Source organism: Vitis riparia, chromosome 8 (genome assembly GCF_004353265.1).
Source record: "Vitis riparia cultivar Riparia Gloire de Montpellier isolate 1030 chromosome 8, EGFV_Vit.rip_1.0, whole genome shotgun sequence".
NCBI lineage: Eukaryota > Viridiplantae > Streptophyta > Magnoliopsida > Vitales > Vitaceae > Vitis > Vitis riparia.
In genome coordinates, this window is record NC_048438.1 from 14,229,234 (window position 1) to 14,239,733 (window position 10,500).

Consider the following 10,500-nt stretch of genomic DNA (forward strand, 5'->3'; position numbering starts at 1 on the left):
TCTTCCTACTCTATCCATAATTCCTCTTCATTGTCCAATTCTACCCCATTTGTTGGTCCACCTATTCTAACAATCCCATCTCAAACTCATTCTCATCCTATTTCACACTCATGTCCTGTTGTTATTTCCATTGACCGGCCAATCAATGAGGTTGATTTACCTTCTGTTTTCAATGTACATTATATTTCTCCAATAACTGATGTTGTTGTGCAGGATATTGTTTTTTCTGGTAATGCTAATTTGAATAGAAGGACAGGTCAACCAAGAGGTCAAGAGAATACTCATGTCATGACAACAAGAAACAAAAATGACATTACCAAACTTAAAGTGTATATTGCAGCAGTAAAGGAACCAAAGATAGTTGAGTTGGCTTTACAAAAGGATGAGTGGAAACAAGCCATGATATCTGAGTTTGAAGCTTTGCAAAGAAACAACACTTGGTCTTTAGTACCCTTGCCTGAAGGAAGAATACCTATTGGTTGTAGATGGATCTATAGGGTCAAAGAAAATCCTGATGGTAGTGTTGAAAAATACAAAACTAGGTTGGTAGTCAAGGGTTTTCATCAACAAGTTGGATTTGATTTTAATGAGACTTTTAGCCCAGTTGCGAAACCAACAACTATCAGGATTGTATTCACCATTGCCTTATCTAGAGGCTGGAGTGTTAGGCAATTGGATATAAATAATGCCTTTTTGAATGTTATTTTACAAGAGGAAGTGTTTATGTCACAACCTCAAGGCTTTGTTGATGAGAAACACCTTGAATATGTTTGTAGACTGCATAAAGCTCTCTATGGACTCAAACAGGCACCACGAGCCTGGTTTGAGAGACTTCACAAAGCACTTCTACAGTTTGGATTTGTCTCTTCCAAGGCAGATCAATCTCTCTTTTTCAGGATTACATCAACCCATACCACCTACATTCTTGTCTATGTAGATGATATTTTGATAATTGGAAGTAATGCAGAGGTAGTAACTACTCTTATTAAACAGTTGGATGTTGAGTTCTCTTTGAAAGATCTAGGAGAAATAACCTGTTTTCTGGGCATTTAGGTTACTCATATAGTGAATGGATTTCATCTCTCTCAACAGAAGTATATAAGGGATCTTTTGGTGAAAACTAAAATGTTGCAGGCCAAGGGTCTTCCCACTCCCATGACTAGTGGCTTAAAGATTAGTTCCCAAGATGGAGTTCCAGTTGAAAATGCCCAGCTATACAGAAGTACAGTATTTGTTTTACAATATGTTATGGTAACTAGACCTGAATTGGCATATAGTGTCAATAAAGTTTGTCAATTTATGCAAAGGGCTACAGATGAGCATTGGAAGGCTGTAAAACGCATTCTAAGGTACTTAAGAGCAACCATGGATTATGGCATTCATTTAAAGAAAGCTACTGAGTTGAGTTTAGTTGGATTTTTTTATGCTGATTGGGGTTCAGACCTTGTTGATAGATGATCAGTTTCAGGTCACCATGTCTTCTTTGGCAATAATGTTGTGTCTTGGCATTCCAGAAAACAACAATCAGTTTCCCGTTCCAACACAGAGACAAAATATAAAAGTTTGGTTGATTGTTGAAGTAACCTGGATTCAATCCTTACTATCTGAATTGCAATGCAAGACACCTAGAATACCAGTTCTGTGGTGTGATAATCTCAACACAGTGTTGTTATCTGCCAATCCCATTCTTCATGCTTGAACAAAGCACATAGAATTGGATCTTTATTTTGTAAGGGAAAAGGTTTTGAAGAAAGACATAGATATAAGACATGTACCAGCAAATGAACAAGTGGCGGATGTTTTAACTAAAGCAATCTCCAGTGGACAGTTTAATCAAATGAGGAACAAACTCAAAGTGGAAGACTTTACAACTTTGAGTTTGAAGGGAGATGTTAGGAATAGTGATTAATGGTTGTTGTCCACGTGTATAGCTTTGTTAGAATAAAACAGAATTAGTTAGTTGTTTTGTTAGAATAAAAACAGAGTCAGTTAGCTGCTAAAAAGGGTATTTATATACCTTGTTGTAATCATTCTTTTCAGCTAATGAGAAATTCTTTTCTCTGTTAAGTTTTCTCATAAGTATAAACTGCCAAGTGTTTGTTCATCTTGTTTTTCCAATTGCAGGTGTGCTGGAATGAGAAATGCAACCTTGAGGTTTTGTCTATGCAATGCTTTCATCAAAGCAGGTCATACTCAGCCATAAAAGAAAAAGGAAATAAGCTGTGCTATCCTTTTCCATCCGCAATAAATTGTATGGACTAATGTTTGAATTGGAAATCTTGTTGAAGAAGGATTAACAATTGTCAGTGTTTGCTACATCAATGTAAGTAAAGAACCTTGGTTGGATTCCCAACCCCTGCTCCTTTGCATATGAAGGTAGCAGTTGCATGTCCTGCCTCGACTTGCATTTAGAAAAGACGATTTCAGGAAGGACAACGTAGATTTTGCTGGTATTAAGGTATAAGACAGTGTGTTTGCTCGGCCCTGAGTTTAATTGCAATTCAATTTAGGAAACGAACAATGATTACTGGATTACAAAGTATCCATTGTTGGGAATTCAAATTTGCTAGCACTTCTTATTGTGGCAGAGGTTTGGAGCTGGATTGGATCCCAACCCAAGTATTTTGCATTGCTAGCTAGGAACCAATTTGCAAATGTTTTAGCATAAAAATGGTTGCTTGGATGAGCCTTGAAAATTCAGAGTCACTGTCATTTTCTCCACTTCAATATTGATCCATGTCTAATTTTAGTTGTGGCTGCCTCTTTCCCGACCTGTCTACAGAGGAACACCAAGAGTCCTACAGAAATCAGAATGATTCGGCCTTACTTATAAATGAGCAGCAAAGGTATGCGTCCCTTGGTCTGGTGGCTCAAGCAGCTCATCTATGCAAATTGTTTCATCATCGGATTTTAAATTAATGTTAAGTTTTTACAATTTGATTCGAATGAATAGACTGATTTTTCATCCTACGGACCTACACAAGACAGGTAATGCCATGCCCAGTTTCACTCCAAGGAAAATAATAATATTATTGACAAATTACCCGTCAAACTGTCTGATAAATTCTCCTAACAACAAAAATAAAAAAGGGAAAAACCTGAGTGCTTTTATGTTTTTTATTAATTGCGGCAATGGATTTGATAGCTTAAAAGCCAACCAGTCCAAGACCCAGGCACATGAGACTCAGGAGCATCAGGTTTGGCAGTATGTGTGACTTGTGAGGAAGAGAGGCTTCAAACTTAAATAGGGCCGACCACGTGGATGTCTGTATTTGGAGATGAAGTGTAGATTGACAAGTCATAGCCCCATCATGCATGACGCTCTTGAGACTCCTCTTCCACCTTAAGTATCAACTATCAGGTAGGCGAGCCAATAGAAATTAGAGCCTGCAAGGAAATTACCTGAAAAGGATGTGGTTTTGAATTTTGATTTGACAATGCTTAGTTTACGGGGTCTGACAAAGGAGGGCCTACTTTCTTGGCTTTTAACTCTTCTTAGAACCCAAGTAAAATTTGAGCCTAAAAAAATTGCAACATTAACTATGAGTAAGACCATACTTCTTCTAAGATTTTGAAAATAACGTAGTAATTTTTTAAAATATAGTAATTCAAAAAATATTTTCAAATTTATGACATTCTTTAAATTATTAATAGGAAATTGCTTCTTTTCTTTTTTTTTTAAATAATTTGAAAATTAAACTAAAATTATGTTTAATGTGATTTCATTCGTTCATGTCCGAATGAATCGATATTTCCTAATGAAATTCATTCATGGTGGCCTTACACAGTGACATGACATTTCACCGGCCCCTTCACGAGAGTAGAGTAGGAGATGCATCTTGAAAATCCCAGACAAAATGGAGTGAGTTCATTATTCAGGAGGCGTTCAACGCCATCTTAAGGAGGTACGTTGAATAACCAATGTGGAAATTGCATTATGCCGTGATCGGCCCCTGTACCAGAATCCCAATTCCGAGGCGAGTCTTAAAAACTGCCAAGTTTCCGTAACCTTTTGACATGGTCGCAGCCATGTTTTGCGATGAAAATCATGTGGTAACCGCATGGAGCCCAACAAAGCCAGAGGGAGAAAGCAAGTTATGGGAGTAGTAAGAAGGGAAAGAAGAGATATGAGACACCTCTTTTAAAAGCCTGCAAGCAATCACTGTCCTATACTCCGTACAATTGTACGGTGGGCCCTTCACCATTGCTCATGATTCGTAAGTCATGATATAGACGACCCTTTTTCTTCCAACCCGCAGGTGTACGAGCCTCGCACAAAGCCGAGGAATGCGGGCATTAACTTTCGCTAGGAAGCGAGGGGGGCTACCCCCACTTGGACAAGTGCCCTCCATGTAAGGCCCTGATAAGTACCATAAGTGTAATTTTTCTTTTTCTTTTTTATTATGCCTTCTATTTTCTCATTCATTTTTTATTTTTATTTTCCCAAATTGGAGGGGCAAATGGGAAGCACTGTAGTAACTAGTAGTTGTGGAGAAATTTATTTCAATCATACAGAAACTTCAGGCTCGGACCAGGGTGGCTAGTTTAGCTAAGGTAGGTTGACTTTAAGTTAAGCTGAAGCCACCCAGCCAGGGTTGAAACTTGACAGAATGGGCGAGTCCAGTTCGACTCCACAAATACACATTCAGATCAGGCATTATTAATAAGATTTTAAGACCAATGCAAAAGTTTTAATGGTGGCAATGAATTTGTAATTTAATAAAAGAATAATTATACTTAAAAAAGTAACTGAAAGCATGCTTTTATAATTATTTAAATGATAACAAGATGATAAATACTTTTTTTTATTAATTGGTTGTATTTCACTTATTATATATTTTTTATTTATTTCAAAATTTCATTATCTTTTTAGAAAATTTTTTAAAACTTTTTAACTATCATGTTTTGTAGTGGGAACGTGTCTCAAATTTGAAATTTCTATTTAGAATATATATATATTATAAAAGAAATATTACATAATAAAACATTTTCTAATTTTAGATATGAGATAAGAGAAAAGAAAAAAGTTGGTGCACTATCTTTATAATATTCTAGGTCATGATTGAGCAAGAAGGCTCATCAGGGTGTATGTGTAGATGCGAGAAAAAGAAATACCTAATAGAGTACAAGAATTCTTAGTTCGAGACAAAGATACAAAAAGATTTAGTAATTATATCTATTTTCATTGAAGTATGTATGATTGACCTAAAACCCAATACTTTTATGCGATTTATTTTATTTTTGCATCGACTTCATTGGCATAACATTCTGTTCATACCTCAATATCAATATGAGATGTTACATGGATCAATCCTGTCTTAAACTGCTGAATTAGCCAATTCAGGCCGATATACAACATGAGGGGTGGAGATGGAAAGGTAAGTTAGTGATGGAGGGTTGCCTCCTTTTGGGTGCTTGAAAACCTTAAAAACCACTTGGGAAAGAAGGGGACCCAATTTGAGAAGAAAATAAAGAACATATACCCCACAAAACTGTAGAATGTTTTTTATTTCATCGAAATTAAATTACAAAATCACTTGGAAATTGTTGTCTGATAAGTTCAAAACATTTTCACGTGGCCTGATGTTTTTGGCAGACGATGTTTGAAGAGTATTTGAAAATTTCCCTTGAACATGACTAACAGCTCTTCTAGTTTTAAGTTCCTGATGTTTCCTAATACTAAATAAGTTTATTGAAAAGCAGATTCCTTAGCCTTAAAAGAGAGTCCCGGGTAACTGTGATCATGCAGGCTAAGTAAAAAGCTTGAGCGCCAAAGAGGTCATGTATATGGATAAGGCAAAAATGCAGCCCTTTCAAAGAAGACAACATCAATGATGAAGTTTCAAACAAGGCAAAAATATCTAAATTGGCTCATCCCACTCAGGCTAAAGCACCCTGGTTTAACAGGCTTCATAAAAGAGAAAGATCAATCTAATGTCTCATATCTACAACCACACTTCAAAATTAGAATATATGAATTCATTTACCAATCTTAGTTTGCTTTGCTAGCCTACCCACCTGCTTTCAATGCAAAAGAGAAGGTATTGAATTGTGGCTGTTTCTGCTGGTAGCTTGTTTCAGCTCCTGCAGTAGTAGTAAGGGGATATACTGGTGGTGTTGGTGAGTGATGGAGAGTAATAGTGCTGGAGAACTGTTGTACTCTGTAAGCTGCCTTGAGTGGGATTAGCTGGTGAAGCAGTGATAACCGAAGACAAGAATCCTGATGATGCTGCAGTAGAGAAGAGAGGTGGAGTAGCCCCACCATAAGGGCCATGAATTTGCCATGCCCAGTTCGGCAAGTGATCAACTTCAATCCTCTTCTCTATTGCTCTTTCCTGCTAATGGCAAAACCAATGCTGGTTTTAGCTAACATATAAATACTTGGAGTTTTCTCTCTGTAATCAATTTGTCAATAGCAAAATCATGGTGTTATTTTAATAGTAAATATACATCGTTTGTCAGATGCGCATAAACTTAAGTGAACTCCACAGCATAAACCTGGATATCTAGGCACACTGGAGGAGTTCAGAAAGCTCTTTCCCAGGACATTGTCTTAGAAAGATTAAGATTGTCTTAGAAATGCAGGCAAAATAAGGCAACTCAACTTGAAAATCTATCCCAGGACATTGTTTTAGAAAGGTTAAGTTCATAAATTTAGGAGGGGAGGGTATGGTCTCTAGTCTTTGAGGAAAAAATATCTTGCCCACAAAAAAGATCACCAAAATGGTTTGATGTTCAAACCGACTGGCAAATAAATGATTGAAATGCAGCCAACCATACTCTAGAGGTTAAATGGTAAAATATAGGTGCTATTTCAAATTAATTACTTGAGGAAAATCATTGTTTCATTTACTAATACCAGGAAACAGAGGAGGCACTTGAGTGAAATTACCTTATAGATAGGAAAGACACGAGAATTTACACCACTCCGGATAGGAGGGTGATCAGATGCCATTACCAGGCCATATGATGGATGAACCCCCAGTGTTGCTGAAGTAGAGTTCTCAATCTGTAAAACAACAGAGGGCTACCAGGTAAGTTTACTTGAGACCTTATGCAACTTTAAAGTCACAGATGAATAACTGGAGGATCAATCTCAAAGTCACTGATTCCAGATTAGGGAAAACTAAAATTTAACCTTACCCTTTCTACCCTGTCATCAGGCATGGCATCGTGGCCCTGCTGGGAAGGAGAACCATTTGCTTTGCTGTTCCTCACTGGTTCATCAGACATTGGTTCATCAGAAAAATATGGAGCGACTCCCAAGTGCAGATCAAGATTGGGTAACAGGTTTAGATTTTGGCCACTCCCTGTGTAAATTATGTTTATGAACTCCAGGATTAGTTGATTATGTACAATTTATTTATTTATTTATTTTTAAAAAAATGTTCTTAGAAGACGAAGTAAATCAAGAGCTTTTACCTCCATTATCAGCTGGGAAGATTATCTCTCCTTCGTATGTGCTTGGCTCAAAGTTAGTGACTGCTTCTCGTCCATTGCATTTTATAGCAGCCTTGTCGTAGGCCCTGCTTTCAAGAAAACGAAGGATTCCTTATGAGGTTGAGATGTCTAAATTAAGACATTCAGTATGAGGAAGAGATTCAAACCTTGCAGCTTCTACCTCACTATCGAACAGACCAAGATAAATATACCTGCAGGCAAGCATATACCAACCAATGAATACCATCTTCACATCCATACTCGACCAATCCAATTTATTAAAAAATCAGGGAAACAGAAAACGGGATGACACGATAACACAGTTAATGCTACTAGACACATCCAAGGATTAGAAAATCATTCAAATAGAAGATCTCTCACTTCTTGCCCAGAAACTGTCCCATTCGAGCTTCCCATCGACCACATTTGTGCAGTGTCACTCCCCTGTACTTGGAACTTCCTCTCGAGAATCCTGTGCTCCCGCGACGGAGAACATGCACAAACTCTTCCTTGGTGAAGTTACTCATCTGAAAAACAATATCCATTCAGGTTCCAGAGAGAACCCAAATATTGAATTGAATCGGTAGCACCTACTTTTAAGTCTCTAACCAACCTGCTTAATGTCCTCGTCATAATCACTGACAGAAAAATTGATATCGGCATCAGCACCGCGGAACTTGATGGCAGCTCGATCATATGCCCTGAAATTATGCAACAAAATTTATCAAAAAAATAAAAGAAGAAGAAAGAAACAATAAAGAAATAGTCCACAAATCATACCGAACAAAAAACTATATCAAGCAGGAAAAATATTTTATAGTTATGTAATGATTCTAACCTAGCTGCAGCATGCGCAGTGTCAAATCCACCTATGAAAAATGTAGGAAGAAGAAAAATCAAACACCCAGATAGATTAAAACAGGCACCATACACATGAAATTTTCTAGTAGAATTGATAAACAAAGTTGAGTAAACGAAAGAGATCATAGCTACTCACCCAAATACACTTGTTTACCACAATCCCTGAACAAAACAAACCACAAATAAGCATTCAATTCAAAATCATAGAAAAGTACGAACAGGGACGACATTATCCACAAACACATTATACAAACCATATATGCGATTCCCATCTCCCAGTTCTCCGATAAAAGGTAACTCCTCGATACTGCGAGCTCCGTGACCTTGGCCCCCGCCGACTCTTCTTTACCTGCTGTTGCTGTTGTGGTTTCTTTGGCAGCAGCGGGCCACCGGAACCCACCTGCAGGATACACGGATGCTGCAAAGAAGAACCCAAAGAACAGTCACCTTCCCCACCACTGGTCACCGGGAAAAACTGCCTCGTAACAGAATCTGAGCTCTTATTGTCATGATCTTCATTTTGCTTGAAGAAATCGAAGCTAAACGCCACAATGCCGCAGCAGTGATCGGGGTGGTTAGAAGAAGAGTCATCGTCGGCGGTGGTGCTGCTCAAGGCATCGGCATTGACGATGGAGGAATTGAAGCTTCCAGAATCTTCCATTTGGTTGCTAGAAAGGTCAAGGAGCTTCCCCGGATCCACCGCCTGGGTAGAACCGTGAAATGAATCATCCGAAACATCATTAAGATTGAGATCCAACATCACGTCTCAAGTCCAATTATATTGAATATGGAGGATCGGAATGGAAGATTGTGAAGAGTCAAATTATTCAGTATTAAAAAACTAGTGCAAGAGTGAAACTACGAAGGATCGGATGGAAGAGTGAGGAAGGGGAGATCAGTCCAGTAGTTCCCAGAGAAAGCTTGCATTAGCGATGAAGAAACGTAGAATCACGGCATGGGCTGTGGTCGGGGACATGGGAGGTTTCATGTAGTGAGAAAGGCAAGGGATCGCGTGGTTGGTGTGTGTGACTGAGGAAAGTACATCACTACAAGACTCCGAAACATTGAGAGAAAAAAAAAAAGAGAGAGAGAGAGAGCGCGCAGAGGGGGGCAGATGGATGGGGATGAGGGAGATGGGACGTATGAAAGAACAAGCAGCAGCTATTTATTCCCATTTTCACAACATTGCCTCAACCTTCCTTTTTGGCGCGTGGTCAAGCAATTATAACATTACCCATTTTTTTCTTGCTTCTTCTTTTTCCTAACCAACTGCTTGTAAACCTAAATTTAACAAACTAATAGCTTATCGATACATATGCCCTACCTATTCAATACGTGGACAAATTTTTTTGAAATCAAGTATATTTCCTGTTATGCCCTTGAGCGTTCTGGTCTAAATTCTAATTAAAGGAACGAAAACCCTAGGCAAAAGCGAAACTCGCTCACGAGGGAAACGTTTTCCTGGCGGTCCATAGGAGTCGGGCATGGTATCATCCGGTGCTGGACTGGCGTCCGACACTTGTCATACCCCCTTGTAGGCCACTACCTTTGCCCATTGTCCTATTACTTCACCATTCCAAGCTGCATACAGAAGTATACAAAAAATGATGAACTTTAAACGTGAAGGTGAATTTAGTCGCGTCTATTGGTAATGGTACCTTTTTTCCGAGATTAAAAAATTATTCAGATTTGATAAAAAGAGATACTGGACATCTCACTGTTCATAAAGTGGGATAAGGTTTTGATTTTCCCGACCAGCTTTGGTTTTCCCTCATAAATATTATGAAGAATAAAGTGAAATAACATATGGTTTTTCTTTTCTTTTCCCTTCAAAAACTCTGCACTAGCAGCTACATGGCCAAACAACAGCTAAAGATCCAAGCGTTTATTATTATGAGAGTGGGGAACATGGGAAGTTTATAATGAATAGCATTATTAAGTGTAATTGAAGCTCTTTTTCTGCATTCGGCAATATGCATATATGTCTTCATTGGCCTAGCACCTACATCCAGCTGTAAAATAATTTGTGGGTCCGGACCCGTAAAATAAAGAATATAGAGCTTAAAAAAATATATATATTTAATATAATTCTTTACATTTTTTATATTACATTTTTATTATTTTAATAGTTTTTGAGATTGAGTAAAATAATGATACTTTGGTTATCATCTGAAAATCACAGCAATTAGTTTTCTTGAA

General features: G+C 37.9%; 1 protein-coding gene and 1 long non-coding RNA gene across 4 annotated transcripts; one reads left to right on the plus strand and one right to left on the minus strand.

The window, feature by feature from the left end:
• Positions 1 to 1,892: 1,892 nt before the first annotated feature.
• On the plus strand, positions 1,893 to 4,485 carry LOC117921124. Its single transcript, XR_004652290.1, has 4 exons — positions 1,893 to 2,458; positions 2,589 to 2,846; positions 3,146 to 3,361; positions 3,789 to 4,485. It is a non-coding gene; the product is annotated as an uncharacterized LOC117921124 (long non-coding RNA).
• A 1,266-nt stretch (positions 4,486 to 5,751) lies between these two features.
• Positions 5,752 to 9,415, minus strand: LOC117920037 (APETALA2-like protein 3). 3 transcript variants are annotated; one of them, XM_034837386.1, is made up of 10 exons: positions 8,556 to 9,415; positions 8,438 to 8,463; positions 8,279 to 8,309; positions 8,054 to 8,141; positions 7,822 to 7,967; positions 7,608 to 7,652; positions 7,423 to 7,526; positions 7,144 to 7,217; positions 6,893 to 7,009; positions 5,752 to 6,338 (listed from the first exon to the last, which is right to left on the minus strand). In XM_034837386.1, the coding sequence occupies exons 1-10, from the start codon at positions 9,059 to 9,061 to the stop codon at positions 6,078 to 6,080; spliced, it is 1,398 nt and encodes a 465-aa protein (XP_034693277.1). In that variant the 5' UTR covers positions 9,062 to 9,415; the 3' UTR covers positions 5,752 to 6,077. The 3 variants fall into 3 exon arrangements, with proteins under 3 accessions (XP_034693277.1, XP_034693276.1, XP_034693275.1); XM_034837385.1 differs by having other exon boundaries at positions 5,752 to 6,335; positions 7,144 to 7,310; XM_034837384.1 differs by having other exon boundaries at positions 7,144 to 7,310.
• Positions 9,416 to 10,500: the final 1,085 nt, after the last annotated feature.

Bases quoted from the DNA above. Each gene is read 5' to 3' on its own strand.
- LOC117920037 (XM_034837384.1), bottom strand. From the start codon at position 9,061: ATGTTGGATCTCAATCTTAATGATGTTTCGGATGATTCATTTCACGGT. The intron at 7,527-7,607 runs GTTTGAATCTCT...TCTTGAAAGCAG, and splicing joins AGTGAGGTAGAAGCTGCAAG to GGCCTACGACAAGGCTGCTA. The intron at 7,311-7,422 runs GTAAAAGCTCTT...TAATTTACACAG, and splicing joins CTTCCCAGCTGATAATGGAG to GGAGTGGCCAAAATCTAAAC.